A 24,775-nucleotide genomic window follows, 5' to 3' on the forward strand; every position below is an offset into this window, starting at 1 on the left:
TAAACTACTCTTCGACACCTTCGAAATGGAACAAATTTCAATGAATTCCGAGTTAAATTTAGTGAGTTATGGTCAATCAATCGGAGGTAGGTTTCTAAACTGCTAGACCAAAGCGCGAGTGTAACTATTTCCACCATAACTCTCAAAATACATGGTGGTTTTCATCTCCGTTTATTCCGTTTTAAACTACACTTCGACACCTTCGAAAGGGAATAAATTCAAATGAATTTTGTGTTGAATTGAGTGAGTCTTGGTCAATCAATCGGAGGTAGGTCTGTAAAATGCTAGACCAAAGCGCGAGTCTAACTATTTCCATCATAACTCTCAAAATACTTGGAGTTTTTCGTCTCCGTTTCTTCCGTTTTAAACTACACTTCGACACCTTCGAAATGGAATAAATTACAATTAATTCCGAGTTGAATTGAGTGAGTCATGGTCAATCAATCGGAGGTAGATCTGTAAAATGCTAGACCAAAGCGCGAGTCTAACTATTTCCATCATAACTCTCAAAATACTTGGAGTTTTTCATCTCCGTTTCTTCCGTTTTAAACTACACTTCGACACCTTCGAAATGGAATAAATTTCAATGAATTCCGAGTAGAATTGAGTGAGCTATGGTCAATCAATCGGAGTTAGGTCTGTAAAATGCTAGACAAAAGCGCGAGTCAAACTATTTCCATCATAACTCTTATAATACTTGGAGTTTTTCATCACCGTTTCTTCCGTTTTAAACTACACTTTGACACCTTCGAAATGGAACAAATTTCAATGAATTCCGAGTTGAATTGAGTGAGTCATGCTCAATCAATCGGAGGTAAGTCTGTAAAATGCTAGACCAAAGCGCGAGTCTAACTATTTCCATCATAACTCTCAAAATACTTGGAGTTTTTCGTCTCCGTTTCTTCCTTTTTAAACTACACTTCGACACCTTTGAAATGGAACAAATTTCAATGAATTCCGAGTTGAATTGAGTGAGTTATGGTCAATCAATCGGAGTTAGGTCTGTAAAATGCTAGACCAAAGCGCGAGTCAAACTATTTCCATCATAACTCTTATAATACTTGGAGTTTTTCATCACCGTTTCTTCCGTTTTAAACTACACTTTGACACCTTCGAAATGGAACAAATTTAAATGAATTTCGAATTGAATTGAGTGAGTCATGGTCAATCAATCGGAGGTATGTCTGTAAAATGCTAGACCAAAGCGCGAGTCTAACTATTTCCATCATAACTCTCAAAATACTTGGAGTTTTTCGTCTCCGTTTCTTCCGTTTTAAACTACTCTTCGACACCTTCGAAATGGAACAAATTTCAATGAATTTCGAGTTGAATTGAGTGAGTCATGGTCAATCAATCGGAGTTAGGTCTGTAAAATGCTAGACCAAAGCGCGAGTCTAACTATTTCCATAATAACTCTCAAAATACTTGGAGTTTTTCATCTCCGTTTCTTCCGTTTTAAACTACACTTCGACACCTTCGAAATGGAATAAATTTCAATGAATTCCGAGTTGAATTTAGTGAGTTATGGTCAATCAATCAGAGTTAGGTCTGTAAAATGCTAGACCAAAGCGCGAGTCAAACTATTTCCATCATAACTCTTATAATACTTGGAGTTTTTCATCACTGTTTCTTCCGTTTTAAACTACACTTCGACACCTTCGAAATTGAACAAATTTCAATGAATTCCGAGTTGAATTGAGTGAGTCATGCTCAATCAATCGGAGGTAGGTCTGTAAAATGCTAGACCAAAGCGCGAGTCTAACTATTTCCATCATAACTCTCAAAATACTTGGAGTTTTTCGTCTCCGTTTCTTCCTTTTTAAACTACACTTCGACACCTTTGAAATGGAACAAATTTCAATGAATTCCGAGTTGAATTGAGTGAGTCATGGTCAATCAATCGGAGGTAGGTCTGTAAAATGCTAGACCAAAGCGCGAGTCTAACTATTTCCATCATAACTCTCAAAATACTTGGAGTTTTTCGTCTCCGTTTCTTCCGTTTTAAACTACTCTTCGACACCTTGGAAATGGAATAAATTTCAATGAATTCCGAGATGAATTGAGTGAGTTATGGTCAATCAATCGGAGTTAGGTCTGTAAAATGCTTGACCAAAGCGCGAGTCTAACTATTTCCATCATAACTCTCAAAATACTTGGAGTTTTTCATCTCCGTTTCTTCCGTTTTAAACTATACTTCGACACCTTCGAAATGGAATAAATTTCAATGAATTCCGAGTTGAATTGAGTGAGTTAAGGTCAATCAATCGGAGTTAGGTCCGTAAAAAGCTAGACCAAAGCGCGAGTCAAACTATTTCCATCATAACTCTCAAAATACTTGGAGTTTTTCATCTCCGTTTCTTCCGTTTTAAACTACACTTCGACACCTTCGAAAGGGAATAAATTTCAATGAATTCCGAGTTGAATTGAGTGAGTCTTGGTCAATCAATCGAAGGTAGGTCTGTAAAATGCTAGATCAAAGCGCGAGTCTAACTATTTCCATCATAACTCTCAAAATACTTGGAGTTTTTCGTCTCCGTTTCTTCCGTTTTAAACTACACTTCGACACCTTTGAAATGGAATAAATTACAATTATTTCCGAGTTGAATTGAGTGAGTCATGGTCAATCAATCGGAGGTAGATCTGTAAAATGCTAGACCAAAGCGCGAGTCTAACTATTTCCATCATAACTCTCAAAATACTTCGAGTTTTTCGTCTCTGTTTCTTCCGTTTTAAACTACACTTCGACACCTTCGAAATGGAATAAATTTCAATGAATTTCAAGTTGAATTGAGTGAGTTATGGTCAATCAATCGGAGTTAGGTCTGTAAAATGCTAGACCAAAGCGCGAGTCAAACTATTTCCATCGTAACTCTTATAATACTTGGAGTTTTTCATCACCGTTTCTTCCGTTTTAAACTACACTTCGACACCTTCGAAATGGAACAAATTTCAATGAATTCCGAGTTGAATTGAGTGAGTCATGCTCAATCAATCGGAGGTAGGTCTGTAAAATGCTAGACCAAAGCGCGAGTGTAACTATTTCCATCATAACTCTCAAAATACTTGGAGTTTTTCATCTCCGTTTCTTCCTTTTTAAACTACACTTCGACACCTTTGAAATGGAACAAATTTCAATGAATTCCGAGTTGAATTGAGTGAGTCATGGTCAATCAATCGGAGGTAGGTCTGTAAAATGCTAGACCAAAGCGCGAGTCTAACTATTTCCATCATAACTCTCAAAATACTTGGAGTTTTTCATCTCCGTTTCTTCCTTTTTAAACTACACTTCAACACCTTCGAAAGGGAATAAATTTCAATGAATTCCGAGTTGAATTGAGTGAGTCTTGGTCAATCAATCGAAGGTAGGTCTGTAGAATGCTAGATCAAAGCGCGAGTCTAACTATTTCCATCATAACTCTCAAAATACTTGGAGTTTTTCTCTCCATTTTTCCGTTTTAAACTACTCTTCAACACCTTCGAAATGGAACAAATTTCAATAAATTCCGAGTTAAATTTAGTGAGTTATGGTCAATCAATCGGAGGTAGGTTTCTAAACCGCTAGACCAAAGCGCGAGTGTAACTATTTCCACCATAACTCTCAAAATACATGGTGGTTTTCATCTCCGTTTATTCCGTTTTAAACTACACTTCGACACCTTCGAAAGGGAATAAATTCAAATGAATTTTGTGTTGAATTGAGTGAGTCTTGGTCAATCAATCGGAGGTAGGTCTGTAAAATGCTAGACCAAAGCGCGAGTCTAACTATTTCCATCATAACTCTCAAAATACTTGGAGTTTTTCATCTCCGTTTCTTCCGTTTTAAACTACACTTCGACACCTTCGAAATGGAATAAATTTCAATTAATTCCGAGTAGAATTGAGTGAGTTATGGTCAATCAATCGGAGTTAGGTCTGTAAAATGCTAGACAAAAGCGCGAGTCAAACTATTTCCATCATAACTCTTATAATACTTGGAGTTTTTCATCACCGTTTCTTCCGTTTTAAACTACACTTTGACACCTTCGAAATGGAACAAATTTCAATGAATTCCGAGTTGAATTGAGTGAGTCATGCTCAATCAATCGGAGGTAAGTCTGTAAAATGCTAGACCAAAGCGCGAGTCTAACTATTTCCATCATAACTCTCAAAATACTTGGAGTTTTTCGTCTCCGTTTCTTCCTTTTTAAACTACACTTCGACACCTTTGAAATGGAACAAATTTCAATGAATTCCGAGTTGAATTGAGTGAGTCATGGTCAATCAATCGGAGGTAGGTCTGTAAAATGCTAGACCAAAGCGCGAGTCTAACTATTTCCATCATAACTCTCAAAATACTTGGAGTTTTTCGTCTCCGTTTCTTCCGTTTTAAACTACACTTCGACACGTTCGAAATGGAATAAATTTCAATGAATTCCGAGTTGAATTGAGTGAGTTATGGTCAATCAATCGGAGTTAGGTCTGTAAAATGCTAGACCAAAGCGCGAGTCAAACTATTTCCATCATAACTCTTATAATACTTGGAGTTTTTCATCACCGTTTCTTCCGTTTTAAACTACACTTTGACACCTTCGAAATGGAACAAATTTCAATGAATTTCGAGTTGAATTGAGTGAGTCATGGTCAATCAATCGGAGGTATGTCTGTAAAATGCTAGACCAAAGCGCGAGTCTAACTATTTCCATCATAACTCTCAAAATACTTGGAGTTTTTCGTCTCCGTTTCTTCCGTTTTAAACTACTCTTCGTCACCTTCGAAATGGAACAAATTTCAATGAATTTCGAGTTGAATTGAGTGAGTCATGGTCAATCAATCGGAGTTAGGTCTGTAAAATGCTAGACCAAAGCGCGAGTCTAACTATTTCCATAATAACTCTCAAAATACTTGGAGTTTTTCATCTCCGTTTCTTCCGTTTTAAACTACACTTCGACACCTTCGAAATGGAATAAATTTCAATGAATTCCGAGTTGAATTGAGTGAGTTATGGTCAATCAATCAGAGTTAGGTCTGTAAAATGCTAGACCAAAGCGCGAGTCAAACTATTTCCATCATAACTCTTATAATACTTGGAGTTTTTCATCACTGTTTCTTCCGTTTTAAACTACACTTCGACACCTTCGAAATGGAACAAATTTCAATGAATTCCGAGTTGAATTGAGTGAGTCATGCTCAATCAATCGGAGGTAGGTCTGTAAAATGCTAGACCAAAGCGCGAGTCTAACTATTTCCATCATAACTCTCAAAATACTTGGAGTTTTTCGTCTCCGTTTCTTCCTTTTTAAACTACACTTCGACACCTTTGAAATGGAACAAATTTCAATGAATTCCAAGTTGAATTGAGTGAGTCATGGTCAATCAATCGGAGGTAGGTCTGTAAAATGCTAGACCAAAGCGCGAGTCTAACTATTTCCATCATAACTCTCAAAATACTTGGAGTTTTTCGTCTCCGTTTCTTCCTTTTTAAACTACACTTCGACACCTTTGAAATGGAACAAATTTCAATGAATTCCGAGTTGAATTGAGTGAGTCATGGTCAATCAATCGGAGGTAGGTCTGTAAAATGCTAGACCAAAGCGCGAGTCTAACTATTTCCATCATAACTCTCAAAATACTTGGAGTTTTTCGTCTCCGTTTCTTCCGTTTTAAACTACTCTTCGACACCTTCGAAATGGAACAAATTTCAATGAATCCCGAGTTGAATTGAGTGAGTCATGGTCAATCAATCAGAGGTAGGTCTGTAAAATGCTAGACCAAAGCGCGAGTCTAACTATTTCCATCATAACTCTCAAAATACTTGGAGTTTTTCGTCTCCGTTTCTTCCGTTTTAAACTACAATTCGACACCTTGGAAATGGAATAAATTTCAATGAATTCCGAGATGAATTGAGTGAGTTATGGTCAATCAATCGGAGTTAGGTCTGTAAAATGCTTGACCAAAGCGCGAGTCTAACTATTTCCATCATAACTCTCAAAATACTTGGAGTTTTTCATCTCCGTTTCTTCCGTTTTAAACTATACTTCGACACCTTCGAAATGGAATAAATTTCAATGAATTCCGAGTTGAATTGAGTGAGTTAAGGTCAATCAATCGGAGTTAGGTCCGTAAAATGCTAGACCAAAGCGCGAGTCAAACTATTTCCATCATAACTCTCAAAATACTTGGAGTTTTTCATCTCCGTTTCTTCCGTTTTAAACTACACTTCGACACCTTCGAAAGGGAATAAATTTCAATGAATTCCGAGTTAAATTGAGTGAGTCTTGGTCAATCAATCGAAGGTAGGTCTGTAAAATGCTAGATCAAAGCGCGAGTCTAACTATTTCCATCATAACTCTCAAAATACTTGGAGTTTTTCTCTCCATTTCTTCCGTTTTAAACTACACTTCAACACCTTCGAAAGGGAATAAATTTCAATGAATTCCGAGTTGAATTGAGTGAGTCTTCGTCAATCAATCGAAGGTAGGTCTGTAAAATGCTAGACCAAAGCGCGAGTCTAACTATTTCCATCATAACTCTCAAAATACTTGGAGTTTTTCATCTCCGTTTCTTCCTTTTTAAACTACACTTCAACACCTTCGAAAGGGAATAAATTTCAATGAATTCCGAGTTGAATTGAGTGAGTCTTGGTCAATCAATCGAAGGTAGGTCTGTAGAATGCTAGATCAAAGCGCGAGTCTAACTATTTCCATCATAACTCTCAAAATACTTGGAGTTTTTCTCTCCATTTTTCCGTTTTAAACTACTCTTCAACACCTTCGAAATGGAACAAATTTCAATGAATTCCGAGTTAAATTTAGTGAGTTATGGTCAATCAATCGGAGGTAGGTTTCTAAACCGCTAGACCAAAGCGCGAGTGTAACTATTTCCACCATAACTCTCAAAATACATGGTGGTTTTCATCTCCGTTTATTCCGTTTTAAACTACACTTCGACACCTTCGAAAGGGAATAAATTCAAATGAATTTTGTGTTGAATTGAGTGAGTCTTGGTCAATCAATCGGAGGTAGGTCTGTAAAATGCTAGACCAAAGCGCGAGTCTAACTATTTCCATCATGTGGACCCCGATCCGAGAGAGAGGCGGGGAACGGGCCCCACACTAAGTCTCACTGGATCATCCACGTGAATGGAGAGCTCTGCCAAGGAACTCTCGAAAGAAAAGTGCCTCTCATAGCATGAGTGGCGATATAAAAGGTGAGATACCTCTCGATTCGGGGACTAGCCCAGATTCGAGGCGTACCTTAAACAAAGAAGAGTCGCCATCCAAGGAAAAAAACAAATGGGCCCTGGATCCCATACTATGCTCTGTTGCAACGGATAACCAGAGATATAAAATAAGGTTCGTGCCTGGTTACGAATTTGGAAGGTCTAAAGAGCACCTCATCCGCCCAAGTGTAAACACCTGGTCTCTTATGCCATTTATTTAATGATTTTGAAGAGTTTTGAGCAAAAGTCATATGAAATGAGAATCAATATCTCCGAGAAGACGTCTATCTAATCATGCATGTCTCGGAGATGAATTACAATCACACATAAAAGAAATGAAATAAGTGTCGCCTAAGCAAAACTAGGTTATAAGTGACATGCCTAATGGGTGTCTAAGTTCTGGTGAACAAACACATGCATGACACACCAAAAAGGTATAAGGTCTGCGCAATAAAGTAAGAAAACACTGCAAAACATAGAAAATGACTTGATACCATACAAACCTAAAACTCTAATCTATACCTAGGCCCGAGTCTTTAGATGATCTGATGTTCATCCAAAGAAGCCTACGTATCCCCGCCTCCACGAGAATCAAGGCAACGTAGTTCTTCGCACCTATTCTAAGCTGTGATGCCTAAGACATCTAGACCTCTATCCTAGACTCGATCTAAAAGACCGGACTAGTTCTTAAAGCTTTTTTGTGTGATTATTTAAATTCCAATGGATTGTAGATTTTAGGACACCCTATATGTCTTAACTAAATGCAGGTTAGCCCTAAGCTAATGCAGGTGGTTCCTATAATCTATGTGTAGCTAGGCTGTATATCCTAAGGAAAACAGTAAGATCTATCGCATCTTAGACCTAGTCATCAATTGGCGATGTGGATTGCCAACTGACCTGACGGAGGCGTAAAAACTCCTAGCTAGGACTCACTCCTAACTCTAACACAAACAAATAAAACACACAACAAACAAACAAATGAACGGGGGAGCAACTCCCGACTCAAAAAACTCTCTAACTAGGACAACTTCTTAACTCTAGAGGAAGATCCTTTCGAAGAAAACAATATTTTGAAAAGATTTTTATAATTTTGAAGGATTTAAAATGCTTATTTTTAAAAAGTTTGGCTGGACTTGGGATATGGATCCCAAGCTGCACTACGTACCCTGTTGAAAGGGATCAAGCCAACGTAGTTCGGAACAGAATTCCTAACTATTCTCCTAATGACTCAAGATTTTTGAGATTTTTGGTTTTTCAGATGTTTTTGTTGTTTTTAAGTGTTTTTGACTCAAGGGAGACAAATCCTATCATCATAAGGGGAAGACAGACTCCTGATATCCCGCAAAGGTTGGACAGCATCCTATGCTTTGCGGAGGGAAAATGAACAGAATAACAACTCTGCAAGGGTTGGACAGCATCCTATACCTTACGAGAGCGGATAGAAAAAACACAAGATTTGATGAGAGGTTGGATAAAATCCTAACCCCTATGATGATAGGACTGACTCCTGAAAGAAAAACAGACTCTCTAGCTAAGGACAGACTCCTAGGCTAAGGACTGACTCTGAAAATAGGATTCTTAAGAAGGAGGTGCTAATGAGACAAAGCCTGTCTCCTAAAAGAAAAGAGATAAAGAAGGGTGCTAGTGAGACTATCAAGCTGAAATAAAACTCACAAGTAATAAGGGAAGACCTTGTGCATATTTAGCAAAGGTAAAACATCCAGCCGGGCCGGACAGCTACCTAGCCCTAGGGTGCAACAAATGTGCAACCAGATATCCATATAGGATAGGGGTATGAAGCCAAGCCGAGTAGGGTGTTCTCCCAAAACCAAATGATACATAAAGAGGAGGTTTAGTAAGAGAAAGAGACTAGGCAAGTCTCCTATACACAGAGGTAGGATAGAGAAAATACTAACAAGGAAAAAGAGACCTTGTGCATATTTGGCAAAGGTAAAACACCCAGCCGGGCCGGACAGCTACCTAGCCCTAGGGTGCAACAAATGTGCAACCAGATACCCATATAGGATAGGGGTATGAAGCCAAGCCGAGTAGGGTGTTCTCCCAAAACCAAATGATACACAAAGAGGAGGTTTAGCAAGAAAATGAGACTAGGTAAGTCTCTTAGACACAGAGGTAGGATAGAGAAAATACTAACAAGGAAAAAGAGACCTTGTGCATATTTGGCAAAGGTAAAACACCCAGCCAGGCCGGACAGCTACCTAGCCCTAGGGTGCAACAAATGTGCAACCAGATACCCATATAGGATAGGGGTATGAAGCCAAGCCGAGTAGGGTGTTCTCCCAAAACCAAATGATACACAAAGAGGAGGTTTAGCAAGAAAATGAGACTAGGTAAGTCTCTTAGACACAGAGGTAGGATAGAGAAAATACTAACAAGGAAAAAGAGACCTTGTGCATATTTGGCAAAGGTAAAACACCCAGCCAGGCCGGACAGCTACCTAGCCCTAGGGTGCAACAAATGTGCAACCAGATACCCATATAGGATAGGGGTATGAAGCCAAGCCGAGTAGGGTGTTCTCCCAAAACCAAACGACGCACAAAGAGGAGGGTTAGTAAGAGAATGAGACTAGGCAAGTCTCCTATATACAAAGGAGAGGTATGCAACTTGGACTGAGCAAGTCCCCTAATAATGGGCTTGGGCTATCGCCTTCATCGCCCTTTCAGCGAGAGGGAATTCTAATATCTAAAGAAATTTAACAGAAATCTATAAGACTGTGTTAGTCTATCAAAAAAAAGAGAAGAAGAGGCTACCAGATAATCGCAAATTTTATTCTATTCTTATAAAAATAAATCAAGTGTTAATCAAAGAAGAATTTTTAAGAACATAGTAATCATAAGATGGTAAACAACATTAATTAGTCCAGACCAGCCGCTGGATAGCCTAATAAAATAAAAGTAAACAATAGCAAACACTTCTATTCCCAACCACACACACCACCCCAATATGGGGATGAAATCAGATGATGCTAAAGTAATCATCTGATATCATAATACACATGATAATATTTCCACATCCCGCCTTGAAATCAGACAGTACTCATGTCGATAATATCGAATAGAGTAGTCATCTGATCTCCTTCTTCCTATTTAAACAATTTATTTAAATAAAAATATCTAAAAATGGGCTTAAGCTAGCGCCTTCATCGCCCTTGCAAGGAAGAACCATTTAATATTTAAGGGTGTCTAAAAGACTAGGAAAGTTTCACAAAGGGGAAAAAGAAACGAGGGGACTATAGGACTTCGGCAAGTCCCCTAAAGATGTGAACCCAAACATACAATAAAGAAATGATCCTTAAAGCACCATCCAAACACACAAAAGATCCCAAACAACCTAAACTTACATATACCATCATATGGATAATCATTAGACCATTAGGAATGTCATACTAAAAATCCCAAAAGAACTCAATGCAGCTTCTCTATGTCAAATATAATAACTAGTTAAACTAATCAATTCATTTAACCTGTGTAAGCCCCAAAATCATTTCTTTTACACTATTATTCATCTGAACATTTATCTTGCTACTGGCATGCTATATATATAAAAAAAAAAACAATTGATGAATGAGACAATGCAGAAATAACATCATCCAAATATTGTAATGTAGCTATCAGCCCTTTACTAACTAAAAAAAAAAATTATCGACACTACCATATCTCCTTATGAAAATGGGGTTTTTGCCAAATTCTAAAGGTATCTCGTCAGTTACAAATGCCCAATTGAAGCCAAGACAATGGGTTCAACCTTATACCGCTCTAGGCCTAACAGAGTTTTTTTTTTTTTTTGTTTTTTATATATAAGAGCAATCAATATCAAAAGGGTGAGGGATATTAATATAAAAAAATGTAAGGGCTGCCAATATCATAAGGGCATGGGAGCTACTAATATAAAAAATTATAAGGGCTGCAAATATCATAAGGCCATGGGGGCTGCTAATATATAAAAAAAATGTAAGGGCTGCAAATATCATAAGGGCATGGGGGCTGCTAATATATAAAAAAAATGTAAGGGCTGCAAATATCATAAGGGCATGGGGGCTGCTAATATATAAAAAAAATGTAAGGGCTGCAAATATCATAAGGGCATGGGGGCTGCTATTATCAAGGGCATGGGAATGCTATGACTTGGCAACTAAAGAAAGGGCTGTTATGACTTTACCATCAGTTTATATAAGTACTGCCATTTAGCACTACCATAAGGACTCCAACGTTACCTCATTTTACTCTACTAAGCTATTGTCTGCCTTTTATAATTCCATGGATGTTTTGAAAGAATACACTATTAAAACCTGAGGGTGTTACCCTTAACTTGCAAATGCATAGGGAAGTGAAGAACTATATGGATGTCTAAAATTTCGTCTAATCCGCACATCTCCAGCTATCATAATCAAACCATTTTTAAATGGACTTACATCGTCCAAAACAATGAGACACACAGTCACAACATTTATCATGTCTAATCCTAAACTCCAGAATTCATAACTACACTGATCCTACTTATGTTATGCAAATGAACTGTAATTTATTCTTAAAACCATTCAAAATTTAGAAACCTTTTTTTTATTTTATAAAAAGGAATGAATTCAAAACAATATTACTAAAACTGATAGCTTAGTTCCAATTTGTCAAACTCATCAATCACACAAGATAACCTAAAAAACCAACAAAGTTTGAAAGTATATTCCTAAAATCATTGAATAACCATTTCAAAAAAAAAAAAAAAAAATCATTGAATAACCTGTCCTAGGAAACTGAGATTTTAGTTTGATTTACAAAGCAAAACAAGACTTCAAAATTTGAGAATCTGTCAATAGCATTTTCCAAAAAAAAAAAATTTCCAAAATGATTCGTCTGCACATGTCAAAACAAAATTTCTAGTCTTTTATTTACTCAACACTAAATCAATGAATAAATTATTATAATTCCAGCAAAATTTTCAAGTAGATCTTATCAACTTAGGGTAAATCATGAAAATTATGACAATTATTCGAGCATATGACTAAGGATATTTCTAAAACAATCAAAGTAGCACAAATCATCTGCACAACAGAGCATGAGGATCATCTCAACACAAAATTTGAGCAAATATTATCAATTAAAAATACCTGAGCTGATCTTGAGAAGAACTTCCAGCTTTAAAAGGAAGAATCACACCTTACTCCCGAATATGACTACTAACTCTGTGTTCTGAATTCGTTGATGAATGCAAGGTGATTGAAACTTCTGAAATCTATCTTTAATGAAGAAAAACAGAGCTTGATGCTAAACTCTAGCTCTAATAATAGTTCGACCTTCGAAGATGTACAAAAAATTCAAATCTGAGCTATTATTGGCCTTAGCCAAAGTTTAGATTAAGGAAAATACTCAGATTTAGGATTAGAGAGTTAGGGTTTGAGCTCTAGAAATAGTAGATCGATGAGTAAAAGAAAGAAGATGAGAGGCAAGTAGTAGTGAAAAAAATAGCAAATCTCAGCCTGAGATAGAAAAATGGCCGGAGCTAATCGGAGATAGATTAGATCTATAGTTTCTAGGATTAGATCTAGGGTTTAATAAGGTAAAATGTCAAGGATCTATGATTTGAATGAATATATGAGCTAAACAGCATAGATCTAAAGATTTTAAAAGTAGAGGATGAAGTTAGGGTTTAAACAGAGATATAGCTAAAGAAGAAGAAGAAGAAGAGGATTCAGCCGGAGCTCACCGTAGCTTGACGGAAAGCCCGTCGGAGAAGCGATCGGAGGAGATCCGATCCACTCTCTCTCTCTAAAATTCCCTTTTCTCTCGCTCTTTCTCTCTCTGCAGACGGAAATTTATCTCTTCTCTTTTTTTTTTTCTTTCCCTAAAAAAAAAGAAAACCGATATTTATAAAAACAAATGGATGTTGATATTGGCACCCACAGATATGATGAGCGCACGGTTGCGCGAAAAAATGATAGGCGCACGATCGAATCGTGTCCTATTCAAAAGCAGCTTGGCACCGTTCCAGGATAATTCACCCCCCCTTTCTGCGAACTTGACCTACGACATTGCTCGACTCGTTTGCTAGGCAAACGCGCTCGGAATTCGACGAAATTTTGCAGGAAGCTTGGTGAGACCCTAAGCTAGTCTAGGGTGAAGTTTGAGGTTCTATCTCGTTTATTTGATGAGGCTTTGCTCAAACAAGAAGGGATTAGGGCACGGTCAAAATGGGGTGTCTACAGATGCCCCTCTTTGGCAGAGCGTGCTTGTCGCGCGAATGTCAAAGCTGAACTGACAACACATTTTGACTGGCCCAAGATTAAAGAGTTTAAAATTTTTGATTTTTGATTTTTGAAAATGATATCCACAAGATACATGGTGAAATAGCCTTTCACCAGACTCTGACTCTGCAAACGCTGGTGAGATAGCCTCTCTCCAACTCTTAACTCAGTACATATTGATGAGATAGCCTCTCTTGCAAAACATTAAATGACAGATTTGATTGTAAATGATCTTGAAATTTGGAGAGAAAATGGATTTGAATGCCGTGTAGAAACGGACTTGAATGCCGCGTGGAAACGGACTTGAATGCCGTGTGAAAACGGACTTGAATAAGCCTTGAATGCCGTGTGAAAACGGACTTGGAATGCCATGTGAAAATGGACTTGAATACCTTGAAATAAAATCTTTCAAATGATGAGAGAAATGACCAAACTCCAAATCGCGGAGCCATTGGCAAAAACATCTTTTAAAATCTTTCAAATGGTGAAAGAAATGACCAAACTCCAAATCGCGGAGCCATTGGCAAAAACATCTTTTAAAATCTTTCAAATGGTGAAAGAAATGACCAAACTCCAAATCGCGGAGCCATTGGCGAAAACAACTTTTAAAATCTTTCAAATGGTGAAAGAAATGACCAAACTCCAAATCGCGGAGCCATTGGCAAAAACATCTTTTAAAATCTTTCAAATGGTGAAAGAAATGACCAAACTCCAAATCGCGGAGCCATTGGCGAAAACAACTTTTAAAATCTTTCAAATGGTGAAAGAAAAGACCAAACTCCAAATCGCGGAGCCATTGGCAAAAACAGCTTTTAAAATTTTTCAAATGGTGAAAGAAAAGACCAAACTCCAAATCGTGGAGCCATTGGCAAAAACAGCTTTTAAAATCTTTCAAATGGTGAAAGAAAAGACCAAACTCCAAATCGCGGAGCCATTGTCGAAAACAGCTTTTAAAATCTTTCAAATGGTGAAAGAAAAGACCAAACTCCAAATCGCGGAGCCATTGGCAAAAACAGCTTTTAAAATCTTTCAAATGGTGAAAGAAAAGACCAAACTCCAAATCGCGGAGCCATTGGCGAAAACAGCTTTTAAAATCTTTCAAATGGTGAAAGAAAAGACCCAAACTCCAAATCGCGGAGCCATTGGCGGACATATATTTTTTAAATGAAAGAAAAATTCATTGAAACGATTGAAGAAATGATCAACTTTGATCGATTTCACAAGGTGAATAAGTCATTCTTTGCCAAGAATGATTGAAAATGCATGATCTTTGCCGAAGATAAAACTCAAGGATCTTGAAGAAAATTTCAGGTATTGACCCTTTTAGAATGAGTGAAAAACATTTTGCTAATGATTTGACGATTGCAGGAGCAAATTCTAGACTCCGCTAGGGATAAGATTTTCTGAAAACTGGGCTTCAAAAGAAAAGATTGCACTCAAGCTTCTCTGGTTTTCTTTTGCTGAGAATAGTTATCCCAGTTATCATCACGCTTGATATCTTTTATGACGTAAGTCATAAAAGATGCCCCTAGTATGAAATACTTCCATGACAGATTCGTAAGAGAGCGAAACACAGGAAATGGTCAAAAATTTTCATTTCATTGAATATCTGAGGTTACAAAGCTTTCAGGTTTACAAAAGGCTGTATCTGCCCGACAATTGCCTTTCAATTCTGACGATCTCTGCCATTTCCTATGGGTTTGAAAGCCTGCCATATGGACTTGAGAATCGATCATCTTCTGAACTTCACTCTGCTGCGCATCACCCTTGATGGGATACAAATTCATCATTTTTTTATCACCCCAGCCTTGGGAGGAATATTAACCACACAGGACTCTGGAATTTGACCTTGACTCGACATAGAAAAAGACCTGGACAACCAGCAAATGAGAACTTCGTTGGGCACAATGACTTAAACTCTAAGAGAGACTGAATATGCTTCTTAGTCTGATAAGTATTTTTAAAATGGTACAGTCTACCACTCTTAAAATCTTTTGAAAACCGTATTTAAAGGTGTTTCATTCATTTTTCCGGTATTTCCATCATGGTTATTATTCCCTTGGATTGTTTAGTCTTAACCCCCTTAGCCTTGAGAGTGTCAGAAGAATTTATGTCGGTGCTTACTCAAACTTTGAAGTAGTGCTGCCGAAGAAATGAAAGTCTTGCTGGCTTTCAGAGGTTCTGTCCTTTATGAAGTCACTGCCATGACCAAATTGCCTTTTCAGGTTTTCGATTTGGCGGACCGCATGCCTTAATTTTTGCCTAAGCCGCCCTTTCAGGTTTTCAGCTTAGCGGGCAAATGACCCTAACTTTTGCCTAGACCGCCCTTGCGGGTTTTCAGTCTAGCGGGTCTAAGACTCCATTATATTTTTTTATTTTCTTTCTGTTTCTCTACAAACTTGGGCCTAAGTACACCAGAAGGACTTTTAGGTAGGCTTGGGTTCAAACAGGTTAACATTTGGTAAGTTTTCATGTATTTGACCGAATCTGGCCCTCCAGACTGCCTACGTATCCCCAAAGAAATGAGAATCAGGTCCGCGTAGTTCGCCCATTTGGGTTTCAAAAATTGTTTATTTTGTTCTTTCTTTCCTTCCTTTTTTTTTTTTTAAGGATTTGAAAGGTTTGAAGGATTTGACCGAACCCGAATTAATCAGGCTACCTACGTACCCTGTAGAGAGGGATCAGGTCATGACGTAGTTCAGGCTATTATCTTTTATGACGCAAGTCATAAAAGATGCCCCTGGTTTAAGTTTATCAAAGAATGAAAGTTTTTTTTTTTTTATTTAGGCCCAAAGTGTTTGCAAATGGTTTTTGACTTTGAGGTTGTTGGCTTTTGAGCTCTGATCGATCAAAGACGGCCTCCTGGTGTATCTAAGCATAGTACTTTTTTAGTTGGTCCAGGTTTGTAGGTTCTGTTAATTTTTCTCCATTTTCATTGAGGAGTCTTACGGCTTTTCCAGGCAGGACTTCATCAACAATATAAGGACCAGACCAATTTGGCCTGAATTTTCCTCTGGGATCGAACACCGGTGCTCGATAAGATTTCAAGACGAGATTTCCTGGTTTCAGGTCTCGGACCTTGACTTTCTTGTTAAAGGCTCTTTCAATTCTTCTCTGATACCCTTGGATGTGGTACAAGGCTCTCAGCCTCTTTTCATCAATCATCTGCAATTCCTGATGTCTGGCTTTGGCCCACTCAGACTCTGGCAGATTCGCTTCCATCATAACTCTTAGGGACGGGATTCTCACTTCAACAGGGAGGACTGCTTCCATTCCATACACTAGAGAATATGGAGTTACACCTGTAGAGGATCTGATCGATGTCCTGTAAGCCCACAAAGCAAAAGGAAGCTTGTTCGACCAGTCCTTATAAGTCTCGGTCATCTTACTGATTATGACCTTGATATTCTTATTCGCTGCTTCTACCGCCCCGTTTGTCTGCGGTCTGTAAGGAGATGACTTGTGATGCTTGATTTTAAATTCTTCGCACAGGTGCACTACCTCTTTCTTGAAGTGAGATCCATTATCAGAGATCAATTCATGAGGTACTCCATATCTGCAAATGATATTCGCACGGATGAACTTCGCAACTGTATTGGAAGTTATGGAAGCATATGAAGCAGCTTCTATCCATTTCGTGAAATAATCAATGGCCACCAAGATGTACTCGTGCCCACTTGACGATTTGGGATAGACTTTGCCAATGATATCAATTCCCCATACTGAGAATGGCCATGGCGAGGTCATAGAATGCAGCTCTGACGGAGGCACATGAATAAGATTCGCATATACTTGGCATTTATGACATTTCTTCACGAATGCGAAACAATCTGTTTCCATTGAGGGCCAATAGAAACCAAGTCTAAGGATTTTCCTTGACAGCATTTTTCCATTCATGTGAGGACCACAAACACCTTCATGTGTTTGTTCTATGAGCTCTGCAGCCTGATCTTCATCAACACACAGAAGCTGAATACCATCAAATGACCTTCTGTACAACTCTTCACCACAAATGATGAAGTTGGCAGCGAACTTCTGAAGAGTTTTCCTCTCTTTGCTGGAAGCTTCAGGCGGATGCCCCTTGCCTGAAATGAAATTTCTGATATCTGTATACCATGGCTTTCCATCTGGACACCTGGCAGATATTTCAATGGCATTCACATGTGCTGGAGCCCATTGCAACCTTACAGCTAAAGGTTGAACCTCCATTGTAGCAGAAATGTCCAACATTGATGCCAGGGTGGCTAAAGCATCAGCAAAGTGATTCCTCGTCCTTGACAGATGAGTGAAGGTGACGTTCCTGAACTTTTTGACCAGAGATTCGAGATAAGTATGATATGAGATCAACCTCGCCTCCTTTGTCTTCCAATCCCCATTTATTTGACAAATGATCAGGATTGAATCTCCGAATACGTCGATGTCTTGAATTCGCAAAGCCAAAGCTGCCTCAAGTCCTGCGATGCATGCTTCATATTCTGCCATGTTATTGGTGCACTCAAATTGCAACTTGATGGATAATGGAATGTACTCCTTCTTTGGAGATACCAAAACTGCCCCTATTCCTTGACCGTGATTATTGACAGCTCCGTCAAAGTACATAAGCCACTTGGAACTCAGAGTTTCTTCTTCAATGTCCATAATCTCTTCATCAGGAAAATCAGCCTTCAGAAAAGCATTCTCTTCAATAGGAGCATCAGCCAGCTGTTCAGCAATGACCCGTCCTTTAATTGATTTCTGAGTGACATAAGTGATGTCAAACTCAGACAACAATAGCAACCATCTGGCTGTTCTTCCAGTAAGAGCAGGTTTTTCGAACAAATATTTCAACGGATCCATCCGTGAGAGCAAAAATATCTTGTTCGACAGAAGATAATGTCTAAGCCTTTGAGTCGCCCAGACCAATGCTAAACACGTCTTTTCCAAGACAGTGTACTTGATTTCATATTCCAACATTTTCTTACTGATGTAGTAAATGGGCTTTTCTTTCTTAGACCCTGCCTCCTGTTGAGCAAGCATACAACCCATTGCTGTATCCGTGATGGACAAATACATCAACAACGGTTGACCAGGAATGACTGGGGACAAGACAGGAGGCAAAGACAAGCACTGCTTGACCTTTTCAAACGCTTCCTGACATTCTTCATTCCATTTCTTAGAGGAATTCTTTTTTAATAACTTGAAGATGGGTTCACACGTCATAGTTAAATGAGATATGAATCTCCTCAAATATTGCACTTTGCCCAGGAATCCACGAATCTGCTTTTCTGTCTTTGGTGGTTGCATTTCTTGGATTGCCTTGATCTTCTGAGGGTCCACTTCAATTCCTCTCTCGCTGACCATGAATCCGAGCAACTTCCCTGACGTGACCCCAAATACACATTTATTTGGATTCAAGCGAAGTTGAAACTTCCGGATTCGCTCGAAGAACTTTCTCAAAGCGATTGTATGCTCTGGCCGAGTCCTGCCTTTGACAATCATGTCATCTACATAGACCTCGACTTCTTTGTGAATCATGTCATGAAGAAGGGTAGTTGCAGCTCTCTGATAGGTGGCACCAGCATTCTTGAGACCAAATGGCATCACTCTGTAGCAATACGTCCCCCACTGAGTAATGAATGCCGTCTTCATCATATCCTCAGGCGCCATTTTGATCTGGTTATACCCTGAGAATCCATCCATAAAGGATAAGAGTGCATGTCCAGCGGTATTGTCAACCAAGAGATCAATATTCGGAAGTGGAAAATCATCTTTCGGACTTGCCTTGTTCAAATCTCTGAAATCAACACACATCCTGACTTTTCCATCTTTCTTGGGCACAGGTACAATATTTGCAAGCCATTCAGGGTACTCGACTACCTCAATGAATTTCACTTCGAGTAGTTTCTTAACCTCGTCATGAACTTTCAACTCCCATTCTGTTTTAAGTTTCCGGAGTTTTTGCTTCTTAGGCTTGATGCCAGGGATTAGAGGTAATTTGTGTTGGACAATATCCTCGCTCAATCCCGGCATGTCGTCGTAAGACCAAGCAAAAACCTCCTTAAACTCTTTTAGCAAGGTGATTAATTCTTCACGCTCCTCAGGAGATAAAATTTTGCCAATTCGTATTTCCCGAATTAAGGTTTCATCACCTATATTTACGGTTTCAATTTCCTCTTCAAGTGGTTTAGCGCGGCGACTCTCCTCTTGTTGAATCATATGCTTGATTTCAAGGGGAGTTTCGTCGACTACCTCATTAGAGGGGGAGTCTTGATTATCATTATTAGTTACTTGATCAGGTTTAGAAGCAGAATCAGCAGAAGAGACAATTACAGGAATATAAGCAAAAGAATCTTTTATTTCATCAGAATCAATGATTACATCAGATGACTCGCCCACATCAGGTGTTACAGACTCTAAAACAGGATGAAAAAATAAGTCGACATCAGTATCGACAAAACTAGAAACATGTACAGCCAAAGAATCAATGAATATGCCCTCAGACTCGGACTCAACGCTATCAAGGACAGACTCGTCATCCACTCCAAAGGTAGACCCGACCTCTACAGTACCTGCATCAAAAGAAAAGTTAGAAATGACAGACTCTGGGACGGACTCAGAAACTGACACAAATTTTGAAACAACTGACTCTTTTGAAGAGACTGGAGTATACTGAAGGACTACTTGGGGTATAACCTGTGAGGTCCAATTATCCAGAGGTCCCTCGGCTGGGGTGATATAGTCCTCTGGGTTCACAAAAGGTGCGTCTCTTCCAATCATAGCAATGACCGGTGCCTCAGTTTGAAACAAAGAATTCAGGAGTTCTGGCTCAAAGTTCTCAACCCAGTCTGAGTCTGGTTCCTCTGTCACTACTGCCTCTGCAATCTGCTTATTGTAAAATTCCGCTGGCAGCTCATCCGCAAAGAAAATCTCAAGACCCGGCAGCTTGGTCCCATTCTCATCATACCATGGCTCTGAGAAACCATAATAAGGGCAATCAGCTCCCTCTTTTCGGAATCTACCATTCATGACTTTGCTGAAAGGTCCCATTGGAAACTCTAAACCTTTGCGGCGACATTCTGCCCATTTAAACATGTAGGCTCTCATTTCCTGCACCTCCTTGCGAGTCGGCTTGTATCCCAACCCAAACAAACCATCGGATGCTTTCAACTCGGGCCGCTCAGTCGGACCCTGCATATTTTTCCCCAAACCTGCCCCTGGGAGATATCCAAATCGGCGCATCATCTTGACTACCCGAGTATTGGTGCTAGAGAGAAACATAATTTCTTCACTCATAGCCTCTTTCATGGTGATAGCTGAAACCTCTACTGAAAATCCTGTCAGACTGATATCTCTTGTATTTTCAGTAACAAGCTCTTGAGATATTTGTCCGACTTCTGGCTCGGGATCTCCTTTGACAGTGATCACCCGATTGTTTCGAATGAATTTCAGTTTTTGATGAAGTGTGGAAGGGATAACTCCAACCTTGTGCAGCCAAGGTCGACCAAGCAATAGACAAAAAGAAGTCTTGATATCCAACACCTGAAATTCAATGTCAAAGGTTTCTCCTCCAATGACAATCTCAGTAGCCAAGGTTCCAATAACGTCCCTTCGAGTTCCATCATATGCCAGTATACCCTGCTCAGACGGAATAAAATCTTCAGGCCCAAACCCCAGAGTAGTGGCAGTGCTCAAAGGACACACGTTTAAAGCTGACCCATTGTCTACCAGTACTTCTGATACTTTCTTCTGATTGCAAAGCAGGGTAATCTTGAGAGGACGAGTATGATCCTTTCCTTCTGAAGGCAAGTCCTCATCCGAGAAAGATAAGGCTTTTGAAGCCTTGGTCATGGCCACCAAACCGACCAGCTCGTCAGGAGTGATCTCAACTGATACCTGGGATGAGTTCAATTCACGAAGTACACCCTGTCTGTGCTTCGGCGATGCCATCAATAAACCCCAAATGGACACATTAGCTTGTGTCTTCTTGAGCTGATTCAACAAATTGTCTTCTTCTTCCTCAAGCCTCTGTTTCTGTTTCTGATTGTCAACCCCTCTTGCAACTTCAGCGGGATTATCAACTCTGAGTTCAGCTGGCTTAAAGACTCGTCCACCCCGTGTGACGTGGCGGAGCTCATCACATTGATCGTTTAGGAGTAACAGATCTTCATCATCTATCTTAAGGATGTATGGGGTTTGTATCTCTTCTTCCTCATCATCACTCACCCTTAAGACGTACAGAGATTCGGATTCTTTCTCTTCATCCCCACACTGGAAAACATATGACTGGTTTGATGGCCCAGCCACATCAGGGTCGCTCCAGGATAAAACATACGGCCTTTCGGATTCTGCCCACTGATCTTCTTCTTCAAATTTCCAGACATAGGGTTCTTCGGATTCCACAGCACATATGAAGGAAGCCGGATCAATGATAGACTCCTCGGCGCAAATGACATTGACCGAGGATGGAGGCGGCATTGCATGCGTAGGAAGGGGGTTTCTAGTTACATTTGGTAACTGGATTGACAGTTCCTTCCTATCGATCATGTTCTGAATTTGGTGTTTCAAAGCTAAACACTTGTCAGTGATATGGCCAGTGTTACGGTGGTAATCACAGAATTGATCTTCTCTCCAGGTTCTTGGCAACGGGTTGGGAGGAGGTTTAATGTCAGGCAACTTGATCTTCTTGTCCTTCAATAGCTTCTTCAAAGCTACGGACAAAGAATACGGAAGGGGATCGAAATGACGAAGAGGCTTCTGCTCCATTGTCGGCCTTCTTACTTCAGTAACTACTCTGGGTGGGGGCGGCCTGACATAATTGACATTATGGACCTCTTTCGGCGCCATCACAGGTCGCTTCCCTTCTCTGCCATCAGATGGTACTCTAGATCTCAGGCCTTTAGCCAATGCATCTTCTATCTGAGTCCCAGTTTTAATAAGATGGTTAAAATCAAGGAAATATTGGATAGCCATATGGTGGTAATATTGTGGTGATAGATTTTTCACCACAATCTTGATCTGATCCTCATCTGACAACCGATGAGTCATCTGGGCAGCTTTCCTTCTCCATCTACGGATGAAGGAAGTAAAAGTTTCATTATGGCCCTGTTTCAAAGCCTTCAAATCTCTCTTAGTTACATCGATCCCCTCTTCCATAGAGAATTGTTCGACGAACCTGTTTGCAATACTCTCTAGAGTTCGGATCTCCTCTGCTTTCAAACTCAGGAACCACTTCTTAGCTGTTCCAACAAGGGATCTAGGAAATAATAGAGCAACTTGCTCCGGAGATAGACCATGCTGTTGTAAAAGCGGAAGAACTGACATTAGATGGCTTCGAGGACACCCGGTCCCATCGTATTTATCCATGTCCGGAACTTTGAATCTAGGAGGCAATGTGACTCCCGGATACAACATAAAATCGGCCATGTTCAACTTTTTCGGGCCTTGAAATTTTATGTTTTCCATCTCTTGGGCCAGCCTATCCATTCTGTCCGCCATCGCTCTGTCCTCATTGGCTCTATTCAGATTAGGATGACGATTTTCTTCTTCATACTGCTCATTATCAAGATCGTCTTCGACGTTCAAGACAGCAGGCCCGGCCATTGCAGGAGGGGGAGGAGGTATAACTGATGGGTGCTGAGCTACATGCTCTCTGGAAGTAGACTCTCTGTCATTTTTCAGACGGGCTATCTCTTCATTCATATTATTCATCTGTTGAAGCATAGCCTTCATCATCTCACTCATCTCAGCTATAGCGTTTCCAGAGTCAGCCATCGGTGCAATAGGAAATTGGACAGGCGAAGGGATTTCCTGGAGATTGGAGAAAGGTAATGCAGGGGAGGTAAAAGAAATTGGTGAGGAAGAAAAACGACTCAGCCTGGAATCAGCGGACTGACGGGACCAGGTTGATTTTGAAACGAGGATTTTCTTAGGAGCAATGGCTGCTCAATCAAGAATCCTGTTATGGAAATATAAGCACTAGATTAAAATTTTGATAATCGAGATAAACTATTTTGATCAAACAATGACAAAAGATCAAACAATGACAAAAGAAACAAAAACCACTTTCATTAACAAAATTCAAATTGTGATTACAAATGATGAAAACTATTGTTCTCTGATCACAGCTGGATAAGCAGACTGACAATGATGTGAAATGCAGAAATAAAACAAAACAAAACATGATATAGATTTTCAAGGTTCCTCAATCCGAGCTCTCTTGCTCACGGGCTCTTCTGGTAACTCTTTCCGATGGACCTTAGACGATAAAGCAAATCTTTTATATGTAACCTTGTTTCCCCAAGCAGCTACAATAGACTTTATGAGATCGGGAGTAAGCTTTTCGCAAGGAGGAGGATTTATAAATCCGGGAGGACATGGATTTCCCGTGATCTGGTAAAGTAAACGAGTGGGTGCATAAAAGGTTGACTTCTCCAAACCCATAAGATACACAAATGGGTGTGGGTAAGTACTAGTGATAACGTATAAACATGAATGACTCACCCAGTGGAATTGATCCTTCTCCACGTGCTGCAACCAATTATGCCACTCATCAATGGATTTGGGTTTATTGGCCATTGGTTGCCACGAAAGGTGATCCTTGAGGGTGTACTGAAGGGAGCTCCGCGGCCGAAGGATGGTGAGTTTTTCACAAAGCCACAGATAAAGCAGTTTGACACACCCATGGAAGTTATCTTTAACCTCTTGCCGAGCAATAAGATCCAGCCCAGAGAAGGTTTCCGCTAGCATGATTGGGACAGGATTCCTTCCTTCACTAATTTGGTCGACCACACTCAGTAAAGTCACTGGGGCAATACTGGAGTCTTCACGAATAACGTGACGTGCAAGGACACCAAAGATTAAAGCATTGCGCCGACAATTTTGAAAACGGGAATCGGTAGGGTCAATGCTTTTAGAAAAACGCTCAATGAGGTCATCGAATTGCACGTACGTTTCCTTGAAATAGGGTATAGCATCAACAGTTTTGTTCTCGAAAAGCTTACAAAAAAGGGAACGAGGAGACGCTATACTCGAAGGTTGGATCCAGAGTCCCTCAGGTGGGAGTTCTAACAGGGCGCACCAATCTTCGAATATAGGACAGATTTCAAAGGGACCTAATTGAAAAACATGAAGAATAGGATCCCAAAGTTTTGCAGCTGCTTGAAGAAATTGCCAGTTCACACCGGATGCGCTCAAATGATTAAACGTGCTGATGAACTTGTCGGCCATACTCCACTCTGCACGCTCGCGCGGAAGAGCTTGAATTGACTCACTTATCCAGCTCCTCATCACTTTGTTCGACATGATTATACCTAATCACAGATAGGATAAGATCAGGAAAAA

General features: G+C 39.7%; 1 protein-coding gene across 1 annotated transcript; it reads right to left on the minus strand.

The window, feature by feature from the left end:
• Positions 1-19,995: 19,995 nt before the first annotated feature.
• On the minus strand, positions 19,996-22,798 carry LOC143890976 (uncharacterized). Its single transcript, XM_077395818.1, has 3 exons — positions 22,571-22,798; positions 21,011-22,351; positions 19,996-20,004 (listed from the first exon to the last, which is right to left on the minus strand). The coding sequence occupies exons 1-3, from the start codon at positions 22,796-22,798 to the stop codon at positions 19,996-19,998; spliced, it is 1,578 nt and encodes a 525-aa protein (XP_077251933.1).
• Positions 22,799-24,775: the final 1,977 nt, after the last annotated feature.

The sequence above is a fragment of the Tasmannia lanceolata genome, unplaced genomic scaffold (genome assembly GCF_043159265.1).
Source record: "Tasmannia lanceolata isolate RefF3 unplaced genomic scaffold, GAP_Taslan_0.1 ptg000001l, whole genome shotgun sequence".
NCBI lineage: Eukaryota > Viridiplantae > Streptophyta > Magnoliopsida > Canellales > Winteraceae > Tasmannia > Tasmannia lanceolata.